We start from the raw sequence: 12656 nt of genomic DNA, 5'->3' as shown, positions 1-12656 counted from the left end.
TAACAAAACATATGGTCCCTGAGCCTTGCCAGGAGTGGTTGCAGAGTGAGATCTGAACATTTCTGGGTGTGGCCCGAAAGAATAAAACTGAAAAAGTTCAATAGTTCAATAGTTCAAAAAGTTCTATAGTTCAAGTAACATGATTTTTATGGGAGGACAGGACAGTATAGTTACTATATTTTTATCTCTGCCCAAATTTCTTCACTGTTCTCTCTGTGTTCATTCTTTTTCTGCTAACGAATCTAATTAGGTTTGTTCGCTTAGAGCAGTGAGTAGCACATGGATGAAGTAAAATCCACCACAACTCTTCTCCCTGTCCCTGTTATAATACACATACAAGCAAAATTCTAGATGTGCTAGCACACCCTTATGTCTTGGTCCTGGGAACATCAGGTTGGTCTAAACTAAATTGGAGTTCCCAGTATTCCTTCTTTCCCTGGCATTTGATTTTGGGTGTCAGGCAAAACAGATCTTTCTAACCCATTACAGTTTAATTTATGTACAGATACATGCCAGACACAGATTCTAGTGGAGTACTATTTGCATGAATACATGTCCATCTGATCATGGAGCGCAGGGAATGGTATGGAAGGTGTGTAGAAATCCTGACATGCAGCACAATGTGTTTCATGGCTTCTTGAAACTGCTACTTTCAAGTACAACACGCTAGAACCAGAGGAGGTCCTTAAGAAACTTAATTTCCTTCAACATTAGCAGAATTGCTATTTTCCTCCCTAACTATATAATGATGTTGAACAAAATACTGTTATTCAAGGATGTGCTGTTTACTGTCTTTTGTTTTCGTGATTGCGTATTTCCTTTGAAAGTTTACAATGTTACGAAGTTAGCCAACTTTATTACTGAAAAATAAAGATGTTAGAAAGCTCTAACTATAGAAAAAAATCATCTAAAATAGAGTTGACTGCAATTTTAGCATCCAAATATAGACAGACAACTCCCTTGCAGCTGAATCCCACACTGAGAACACGGTGAGATTTATTTTTTCAAGAAGTAAGAGTGGCAAGGACCTGCATGCAGTATTAGGTCATTTGAGAGAGCACTTTTACGGAATACTTTTACAGAAGGCGTGGCTCGTCCTGTATCTCATCCTTCGGATAGGGATCAGAAGAAGCCCACTCTACTTGTAGTCTGGTTCTCCTTAAGAGTCATTTCTTTGCTTTTTTGATTTTATTTTAACTTATGCTAAGTACAGCATTTGCACCAGAGTAATTAGAAATAAGCTGCCTCATTATAAGTCTCTTTCCGATCTTCTGCTTTGAATAAAAGGGAAGCCTGTGAACACGGAATGCAGGAAGGGCGAGTTTATTAAAAGCTGAAGCCGTAGAAAATCGCATCGCCAGCTCGATGACCTAATTTCCTCTCTGCTTTTATTGATCGCTTTATTATTTAAGGCAGGATTGATAGCAGGATGCATCGGCTTTCCAATTATGAGTCCCCCACCTTGGAGAATTGAGCCTGTCGAGTTACCCAGCGATGATTCCTGTCCCCTCTCCCCCATTAAAAAAAAAAAAACCAGTCACTTCCCAAGGCTGATAAACACCGCTTGGTGATTGGTCCTCAATGGATCACTTTTTAGAAAATGAAATGTCAGCCCCTTGCCCTCCTATTGATTCTTCCTGAGTGTCAGCCATAAAGCTGTCTGGGAGTAGGCAGCCAGCAGCCAGGTAGCTGACAGACTCTGCAATGGCCGGTGCACACTCAGCTGATTCTCCTCTGTGGCCAGCCATGGGCTGTCATGTCAGGTTGCACAGAGGCAGGCGGGATAAGAGCAGAGGAAGGGAGGAAAGACAGGGAGAGCCTATAGGAGTTCTCATGCAGGCTTTCCAGTACAAATGAGACTGGTAAATGGGATCCTCCCAATGAATCTTAAGGCTTCAACATCAAAAGGCCTAAAACTGGGAAATAATGCTGTGGCTTCTCTTCTCTTAATGCTTTTAAATGTTGAAAGAGGGGGCAGGCACCCTGACAGTGAGAAGTTTCTGTCCTTCCTCTTACTTCCTAGAGAAAGTCTGTTGGGTGCTAATTTGTCTTTTAAGCAAGAGGAAATGGCCTCGGGCTCACAGCAGGTATCTTGTTAGGTTTTTTTTTTCTTTTATCACTCTTGTTTCATTGATTTCACTATTTTCACTTTGTACAAGAAGCCTGAGTTTCAGACAAGCAGAGTCAACTCTAATTGTTTCAGTGAGATGATCCACTTGTTTCTTTGCTCCTCTTGGATGTATAAGCATCAGAGATCTCCAGGAACTATGAAACTCTGCATATTTAATATGATACCTGATGCAAAGTATATTGACAAAGACATAGCGCATGATTTTACAATCTTTGTTATGTTAAGCAAATGGTATGTCACTTTTATAGGCATCTTTAATCACTACCTTGCTACTAATTGTCATTTCAGAATTCTGTCAGCTTTCAGAGCTCACCTTGAACATGCTGTCTGGGCTGTTTAATCTGCAGCCTCTTCTTGTATCTTCATGCAGCTGTCCCAAGACATTTGATACCAGATCACATTATTCCTCTAAATTATTTGTTCTCTCCATGGTATAACTACATTATTGGTTTTTGAAGTGACTTTTGAAAGGTTACTTTTTACTATCTTTTGCTTCTCTTGGGGACACAACTCGCCTTGCTCAGGGCTTACTTTACGCTCTGTGCCCAGAGATCATTCCTAATAATGGTCAGGGTAACCTATGCAGTGTTGGGTATTGAACTTTAATCCTGTGTGTCGAAGGCAAGAACTTTACCAGCAATACTCTCTTACTCTCTTCAGTCCAGAAAGGTTTTGTTTTGTTTTGTTTTGACTTTAACACCCCGTGATGCTCAGGGGTTACTCCTGACTCTGTACTCAGGAATTACTTCTGGCAGTGCTCAGGGTACTGTATGGGATGCCAGGGATTGAACCCTGGTTGGCTGCATGCAAGGCAAATGCCCTACCTGCTGTACTGTGGCTCCAGCCCCCAGTAAGTTCATTTAACATTATAAAATGTAACAAGAAGGTCAGATGAATCTTCCAGATGAATGAACAAAACTCCTCTGTATTTTATGTAACTGATTTTATCAAGTATGATACAATTCCCAAGTATTCCAAATAATCCTAATTTATTTATCCCAAGTAATAATAACTCCTTTAGTACGTGGATTATGTATTAATTCATGTGTGTACCACTGGTAGCTCATACCAGAGTGTGGTATAAATGAATTATGTATTAATCTACCTATGTATCACTGGTGGTTCACATCTGAATATGGTTTGATAAATACAAAGTTGCAGCCCTATTGTCAACATATTAAACTAGTGAATCTTCTAGTTTTTTTTTCTAGTATTAGAATAATTTTGCAAACAGGACTGAAATATAAGAGGAGTTCTTCCTTTTACTTCTTATAAACTTACGAGGTGGATCACAGTCTCATGTGAGATCACTGAACATGAGTGCCGTGAAATCTTGTGTTTAAATGCATTTATGATTTACAATCAGTAAAATGTTGGTGGGGCTGGAGCGATAGCACAGCGGTAGGGCATTTGCCTTACACGCAGCCAACATGGCCGACCCGAGTTTGAATCCTCCACCCCTCTCTGAGAACCCGACAAGCTACTGAAAGTATCTTGCCAGCACGGCAGAGCCTGGCAAGCTACCCGTGATGTATTCGATATGCCAAACACAGTAACAACAAAATCTCCAATGGAGACATTACTGGGCCCGCTCGAGCAAATCAATGAACAACGGGAGGACAGTGACAGGACAGTGAAAATGTTGGTGCATCTATTTTTATACCCAGGATCATGTAAAAATGTCTTGGGCGAGGGCCTGAGAGATAGAGGTCAGGTGCTTGCCCTTGGATGAGACTGACTCTGGTTCAAATCCCAGGCCCTGCATTTGATCCCCTGAACAAGGCCAGGGCTCATTCCTGAGCACAGAATCAAGAAAAGTCCCTGAGCACCACCTAGTGTGCCCCAACCTTCCAATTTCTTGGGTAGCAAGTGGACACTTAAGAAGCCCTGTTCTAAAGGACCATTTGGTCATGAGAGACAGGCATTGCCCTTTAAGGCATAGGTAAACTCTGCCCTCCCTTAAGGATGCTGCTCCATTTCCATCTGTTAGGGTAACAGAGACTCCTGTTTTATCATGATAAAAGCAAAAGAAGTGGGGCTGGAAGGTTAGCATAGAGGATAGGGTGTTTGCTTTGCAAGCAGCCCAGTCACAGCCACAGCCTACCCTGGTTAGAAAGAACCTGGTTCTATTCCAGCATTCCGTATGGTCCCCCAAGCGTCCCCAGGAGTAATTCCTGAATTCAGAGCCAGGAGTAATTCCTGTGCATCACCTGCATTGCTGGGTGTGACCCAAAAAGCAAAAAATTAAAAATAATAATTTAAAGAAAAGCAGAAGAAGTGAAATGACATCAGAAACAAAAACGCCGTAGCAGTGTTTGTGAAAGGATGACCTAGATGACCAGGAATCAGCTGAATTCTAACACAGGCATCATATTTATTAGGAATTTGAGTCCTCCACAGGAGTTGGAGCAATGAAGGTCATATAGCAAGTTGGTCTCCTGAGAGCAGAGTCTCCTGATCCGTCTGTACTGACTTCCGCTGTGGCACGGAGAGATTATTTTAATGTCTTTTGAATTAAACCTAAAATCATACAGTGCTGAAGAGAGCAGTGACAGTTCTAGACAACAGACACCTCCAGTCTCCTTAGTGATTTTGGTCAGGTTTGTAATCTGTGAGTTAATGTGCATGTCTGATGCACAATATAAAGTCAGACTTTGCAAGTTGGTTTTTATCTGATGAAGGTGGAGATTTTCCATTTGGGAGCCAACTGTTCACGTACAACTAAAACAGTTACCGGGCGTCTCACAGCATCTTCGCTGGTGTCCTGATTGGAATATTATGATCACAAAGAATGAACACACTTAAATGTTATCCTAAATTAGTTCTGATGAAGCCATGTAAAGTCACATAATTAGGGGGCAGATGGTACTGAAGGAACATTTCTAAACAACTTGCGTGAATTTATATGGTTCGATTCCAATCCCTTCCAAATGTTGCTAGGAAGAACATTTAGATATCATTTGGTTCAAGAACCGTGACAGTGTCAGGAAGGAGATAAAAAGATGGATGTCTTCTTCTAATCTTCCTGGATGAGGCCAGTAAATGCTAGGAAGGGTATTCTGGGAGTTTTGTTCTTTATTATATTGCTGTATTTTCTTTAATCTGCACTTGAGTTGCACAAGTTCCTTACCTTCCACTAATTAGCTTTGGAAGCGTGAACCGTATCAATCACATCCATCCACTTCATCAGGAAAGTTAGTATTTTCATAAAAAGCAGCGTTGTGTGGGGCCAGTGTCATTCATGCCTCCCTCCACAATTTGTTTGTTCAATGGAAAAAGGTGCCAGGCACAACATACTCATGTAGCTCAGAAACCATGTCTATGAAGAACTGGAAGCCCCCTCCCTCACCCCAACTTTGGCAGAGGAGAAGATGTAACTTATTTATATCTTTTCAAAGGTTCACCTGTAGTGGGGCGGGATACAGGGCACTATTCTTGAACCCCTGCAGTTGCCAGGCTCCTGACATCCTTTCTGGAGGCCTTCATGCAGTTCCCATTTCAGGAACAGACCAATCCACTCCCCTTTGCTAATCAGCTTGTCCTTGTCTCAGTAGTGAGTAAACCCCCCACCAGGCTAGGCCTTTCCCGTGATCTGCCTGGGACTGTGCATTGAGGCTCTTCTCCATGCTGTTCTTTCCTCCCGGACAGTTCCCCAAATAATAAGCTTAAGTGGGCGCTTTCTTTCTGGGGACAATAACAGGCACATTGTCCCCTCCTGAGCCAAGGGGAAAGGGTCATCAGGTGACAAAGGTAGAGCAGGATTTAGGCATTTTGGATGCTCAGGGTATTATTAAAAAAAGCTAATAGGCTGCAATTAGCCTTTGAACAGTCATCCATGACTTTCTTTTTCCACGTTCCCTGGTAGGGTCCTCTCTTTCATGGGGTGAACTCCTGAAAAGCTTTTTTTTTTTTTTGGTTTTGTTTAAGAAGGCTGAGGAAGGCATGGATTGAATGTGTCAGCCTTCTCATCCAGGATGGATTTCTGCCCTTTTGCGTTTGGCATTTCCTCTGCCTTTGCCCTTACTCAGCGAAGGTGCCGGATGTGAGACAGTTCGGTGACATGTGGGTGCTTTTGTTTCTCCAGGTACCTTCCAGGGGCTTTCATGAACCCTCGCTGACAATTTCAAGTGGTACCCAGTCTGTTTCCTTCTTTGAAGCAAAGCTGTACAAATCAGTATTTGAGATCTAAAGTGGTTTAAAAGATAAACTTGTAATTTTAGATAATGCTTTTAGGAGCTCTGATAAGATACAATCTCCCCAGCCTGCAGGACCCTCTCACACCCTTGGGACCAAGCTTTACATTTCCTTGTTTTAGTCCATCTCTGACCTAACACTCAGGTTTCCTCTAAACAGGAAGGGGGTGCCAAAGGAAAGGGGGTTTGCTTTTCATAGAAATGTTCCCATTTCAGGATACTTAACCCTATCGGGTTTGGTTGAATTTCAAAAAATCATCCTGTCCTTTTTTATTTTGAAAGCAGCCTAAATTAATCAGATTTGCTTATATCATATAGAATATTACTGGTACATTAGCTTCTAAGATACCATCCTATGAACTCATCTTCATTCTAAGATGCATGTGACATTTGGAGTAGATCCATGCAGACACTCCCCAGCCAGCTAAGTGCATCCTGGGGTTGGTGAAGGCCTTCATGTCCTCATCCCTGCCTGAGTGTCCAGTGTGAGTGTTTGCCTTATTAGTCTCAGAGGATTATTGTGAAGATGCAATCACGTAGATGAGGAGGCCCTTGGAAAAGGCAAAGTCACTAAAGGCAAAATCACTAAGATGGTGTGGGGATGAATTATAGGCATCTTGCAGTTCACTGTACTCACCTGTCTGTTTACAAAGCTGGTTTTTGTTTTGCAAGGAGGGGCAATAATACCTTTGATGAGAGCACTATGAAAAGTTTAATACAGTGTGAAAGTGCCTGGTTTCATTCCTTGCCCGTGGATACCAATATACAGAGAAGCACACGCAGGCTACAGGGTCTGCTAAAAGACCTCTGGCCTGTGAACTGCTAATGCTTGTTTATAGGGCAAGTGGGGTGAGAAGCGTGAAACAGGAAACCCTAATTTGGGGAGTCTCTTTGGTCGGACCAATATGATTCCTGCAGTTTGCTATTATTTCTGTTGCATGACAATCCTGCCCATCTCTGCTGGTGCAAAACTTGGGACTTATCAGGGCTGGAGCATTAATACAGTGGGGGCAAAGCTTGCATTGCTTGCAGCTGACCCAAGTTTGATGCCTAGGACACCTTGGGGTCCTTCAAGTGCATCAGGAGTGATCCCTTAGCACAGAGTTGGGAATAAGCCCTGAGCACTGCTGACTGTGCCCTCCCCCCCCCAAAAAAAAACAGACTAAACCAACCACCACAAAAAATCTTGGGAGTGATGTGAGTGGAAACTACATAGCCGGGAAGCCCAGTGGTCTCCAGGAAAGCTTTAGCCGGCTTAGTGTTTCTCACTCCTGCGAGTCTTGACCTACCTCATCCGTAATACTCTGAGAAAATACAGAGTGAGGGGGTTGGGAGATAGTTCAGTAGAACGCAGGCATGTTACTAAAGGGATCCCCCAAACTGAATGAAGCCCTGAAGACTCATGAGCACCACTGGGATCATGCTGGTGGCCCCCCATCACGGCTGAATCCACAGATTCAGCCCAAACTGCTTTGATGGTTTGTCAGTCTCATCAGGGAGTGGACCCAGTGCTTCAGAAGAACTAATTGGAAACCTCAGCCCATTAAAGGAAGTCCGAGAAGATGGTCCAAAGGATTGGAACACATGTGTTACATGCAGGGTTAGAACCTCAGCCCCTCAAATTTACCCAAGGTACCGCCAGGAGCAACTCCTAAGCATAGTTGGATAGACCTTTCCACATATCCGTCCCCCCCCCCAAAAAAAAACAACCCCCTAATGTGAAGTGCTACATTTTTTTGTCAGAGCCTTAAATAGACACATTCAATTCTGCTAATTTGCTCTAAAGGTTAGGAGCTGAAATATCAAGGGAGTTGATTTTCCTTTTATCTAGGTGATATCTATCAGCAGACTCTTGAGCAATGTGAACTTAAGCTTCATGGCTCCACTTACATAGGCATGGATTCTATCAAGCACTCATGTTAATTGCTCCAATTCATGGATGTGGAACCATATGGAATCATTGTTATAGAGGGTTCTCTTTGAGTGATGAATGAACTTTGCCCTCTGCTTATACTGGAAACCATGTTTACTACCAAGATATTTTCATAATCGTCAGTAGCATTCTTTTTGTTTGCTTGTTTGGGGGCCACACCTAGCATCGCCTTGGACTTTCTTCTGTCTATGATCAGGGATCACTCCTGGTAGGGCTCAGGGATCCACGTCGGGTGCAGGGGTAAGGCAAGTGCCTTCTCTGTTGTGGTCTCTCTCCAGCTCCTCCTCAATGGTCTTCACTGTGAAATTTGTATAGCACATTTTTCTGTCTTTTTTTGTGTCAGGGTAGCAAAGGCTTTATCTTATGGTATGTATTAAAATTCATTAAAGATAATTTTCCTTTCTTTTTACATTTTCTTATTAACAGACGGAGTAAATACAGTAAAGCAAAACAAGAGGCAGATGAAGAGAAACATTTGAACCAAGGTATCAAAAGTTGGATTAAAAGTAATTTCATTTTTTCAGAGCATGTCTCATTTTTTTCTGCTTATCTAAATATCATGTGGCTATTAGGATGTACGTATTATATTTCTTTTTTAAAATTGCCAATAAGTGTCCTTCAGGCATTTCAAGCTGAAATAGATGTGTCGGGATGTTTGAAATTGATATTAAAGATGGAGTTGGAGTAATTTGTTCAGATTCTTCTTTTTCCCTATTTTATTATCCATCTCCATATACCATGCAAAAGTATCATTATAGTTTGCAAATTTTTTTTCTTCTCTGTGATTGGGTGATAAACTAACTATATTTCTCATAAAGTAAAAACTTTAGAGAAGAAAAAAAAAGAAATGAATAGTTTGCTCTGCCACCATGCATATAAGCTATTAATATTTGTAGTGAATTGCAAAAATTTTAATGTTTCAAATGGGGTTGAAAATAAATGCGAATAATTTATTCTATAATGACTTAATAAAATAGAAGACTTGTACATGGGGCTTTCCAATACTACTGTCCAATAGAACTTTCCAGATTACGACAATATTCTCTTTCTGCATTATTCATTACTTTAGCAGATACATCACACATACTTGAAATGTGGTTGATGTGAATTGAACAGTAAATTTTAAGTTATATTTAACTTTGACACATTTACTTTTATTAGCAACATGTGATTGATAGCCATTGGACTGTAGCTGGGAGGTACATGGACAAGGGAATCCAGGGGTAAAAAGAATAATATTGAAAAAGATTTTCTTGGCAGAAATGTGAAAACATGATGAAAGAGAAGTGGTATCTGAAAATTTTATTTGTTCATTTTTCCTCCTTTTCTAAAAACCATAACTTTGGCATTTTCATATGATATATATCTTGGCGGGGGGAGGGAAATGGTTCTTTCTTTCTTTTTTTTTTTCTCCTTAAGATTAAGGCCAAAACTCACAGGCATGGAACAGCAAAAAGATAGGGACAGCAATTGTCTTGCTCTCTCGTAGTGTCCCCAAACCCAGGAGTTCCAGCAGAAAGATTTGAATGCTAGTAAAAACTCCCAGTAATTACTAACATATCTTGCCTCAGAATCTCTGCATTGCCTCAGAGCTCACATTCTGAATTTTGTCTGCAAGTGACTTTAGGGTCTGGCTGACTTGTGCAGTTTCTTTTTCTAGTGTTCAAGCCACTTACAGCCAGGCTCCATCCAACATTTTCCCTCGTGGCAGTTTTCATGTGTATTTCAGTATCTTTCCTCGTAGCATCTTTTTTTTCCAAAATAGAAAAATAGAATAAAATTGGATAACTAATAGTCTTTTTTTTTTTTTTTGGTTTACAAAATTGACCCAGCTAACACATGGTTAAAATTGTAAGAATCTATTTCATCCTATTCACCTCCAACACAGAGTCTTTACTCTCAAATCAGATAGCTGATATTACCCCTCATGTCCATTATTAAGTTTACTCTTACTTGGTTTAATTGGTCACATATTTAGTTGTAAGACTGACAGCTAGTTGATTTGGCCAGTTGAGAAGGAAATTTCCTATTGTTTTTCCTAAGAAAGAATAGCTGGGGATGGTAGTAAGACATCAGCAACAAATTGGGACAATATTCAGTGAACACATTCCACTCTCCCTCCATGGGATGGGTTGTTTTTAAAATTTTGTCCTTGAAGTGTGAAACATTCCAGGAAGTCAGTAGTACTGCAGCCTCTTAAGTAGCTAACAATTCTTCCTTTGCCCACAAATGAAAACCAGAGCAAGATTTTAAACACTTTCATATGCGTATGCTAAGTATTTTTCTTATGTTAAGAAAACTGTTTCTATGCTATGTATTTTTAGATCCAGACAAATTCATTGTATTACTAATTCTGGAAACAACCAACTCATTGTCTGCTTATTACTCAGGTGTGAGAACTTATGTGGATCCTTTTACTTACGAAGATCCCAACCAAGCTGTTCGAGAATTTGCCAAAGAAATTGATGCATCTTGCATTAAGATTGAGAAAGTCATAGGAGTTGGTAAGTGTCTTGGGGTCTGTCTCATAGGCTTATTTTCTCCCTGGAAATTCAACACATGGGAGTAAATTATTTAAATGTATGGGCGTACTTTGTGTCTCTATGTGTGTATATTTATATATAGGAAATTTCCCTGGTTTATGTAAAACATTAGCCATAGTGCATGGCTTGAAAGAAATTCTAAACAAATGTTAGCTATTACTCTTGACTGTATTTCCAGTCTAGAGAAGGTTCCTTTTCTCTCTTCTCCAGGTGAGTTTGGTGAAGTGTGTAGTGGACGGCTCAAGGTACCTGGCAAGAGAGAGATCTTTGTGGCCATCAAGACTCTAAAAGCTGGCTATACAGACAAGCAGAGGAGAGACTTCCTGAGTGAGGCCAGCATCATGGGACAGTTTGACCACCCGAATATAATTCACCTGGAAGGCGTTGTCACCAAATGTACGTGGGTCTCTCTCTTGACAAAGCTAAGGTAGAAGTTACTGGCAAATTAAACACACATTTTCTTTCCAGGGAAATGAAAGATGAAGTTGACCCACTGATTGCTAATGGGAGAAAATCAGTACAGGACAAGTCATTAATCTTGCAGTCAGCTCTAAGTGGGCCTCTGGTTTAGGCTGAGACTCTGTTGCCAAGGCAGCTTGGATGAGATGATAAAATAAAAGAAGAGTTCGGGACAGGATTAGGCCTCCACATCTTTCAAATCTTTGCTAGACCAAAGCGATCATCACAGGGTAGGCACAGCAGATGGCAGGCGAAATAAATTTTAAGTACTTTTCATATAAAACAAAAAATTCCCACCACTGCTTGTATTTAAAGCATCAGTTCCAGATGCAGGGAGGGAATCTTGGGAATCTTTATTATATTGGGGGATTTGCTTGTCTGATCTGCCTGATTTATGGCCGTCACAGTTCAACACCTATTTACAATAACACCTGGTTGAACCGTCCCTTTTTAGTCCATTAGCATTTGCTGATCCTGCGAACCGTGCTTCAGTTGAAATATGACACAGCGCAACAGATGCGTTTTGTGAAGCAAACCTTGAATGCCTCTGTGAGATGGGCAGGAAAAGATGTATAAAGTTTTGCATGGACAGGGCAGCAGAAGCAGGGACTTTTGAAGGTGGCTATGGTCCAGGAGCTTCAGTACCTGCTATAGTTACTCTCTGCCAAGCATCATGTAAGCCTGGGGCTCTGTCTGCATGCTGGCCAAGATGCCTCTTACTGGATTCAAGGTGCCTGGGCAAAGCATCCTTCACCAGATGTGCACACTGGTAGCTCCTGATGAACTAAAACTGTGTGATTTGGGGCAGAGCAGGAGGAGAAGGACACTAGCATTCAGGAAGTCTTTATTTAGTGTCATTGCTAGGTTCTTGGAATCTGGGACTTTAAGTACAATCAAGCCTTGGAATTAAGTTGCTTTCTTCAGATTTTTTTTCTCATCGATGTTATCCCAGAATGATATTGGAGACATGAGCTATTGAACTGCACAATGCAATGATGAACTGCATTATTAAAATATCTACTGTATGAAACCTTTAAGAAGAGAAAATGAGGTTACTAAAAAAAATTAGTAGCTAGGGCCAGGGAAGTAGCTCAAGGTCTGGAGCACTTGCTTTGCATGCTGAGGCTCCAGCTTCCATCCACAAATTATCCTGAGCACCACCTTGAGTGGTCACCAAAGACTGGGCCAGAAATAACCCCCTGAGCATCACTGAGTGTGTCTCCCAATAAAACTACAGTATGAAAATAGACACTTGACTCTTAAACAACACAGGATTTAGGGGCACCAATTAACTGCCATAAGTTTTGAGCTCTTCAGGGGTCTCTTGACTACAGAGGTGCCTAGGATTCTTGAGACACAGACTTCAGGACACCCCCAGGGTAGCAAAATCCGCGATC

General features: G+C 41.3%; 1 protein-coding gene across 2 annotated transcripts in view; it reads left to right on the top strand.

Moving 5' to 3' along the window:
• Positions 1-12656, top strand: part of EPHA4 (EPH receptor A4) — a 149573-nt gene that overhangs the window by 120643 nt on the left and 16274 nt on the right. For both annotated transcript variants that reach the window (XM_056111562.1, XM_056111563.1), the window contains exons 9-11: positions 8684-8742; positions 10648-10761; positions 11011-11196. In XM_056111562.1, the coding sequence (XP_055967537.1) occupies positions 8684-8742; positions 10648-10761; positions 11011-11196 (359 nt within the window). The remainder of the gene's footprint in view (positions 1-8683; positions 8743-10647; positions 10762-11010; positions 11197-12656) is intronic.

Source organism: Sorex fumeus, unplaced genomic scaffold, assembly GCF_029834395.1.
Source record: "Sorex fumeus unplaced genomic scaffold, SorFum_2.1 ptg000014l, whole genome shotgun sequence".
Classification (NCBI taxonomy): Eukaryota; Metazoa; Chordata; class Mammalia; order Eulipotyphla; family Soricidae; genus Sorex; species Sorex fumeus.
Note: the sequence above shows the minus strand (reverse complement) of the source record. Positions and strands in the feature narration are given on the sequence as shown.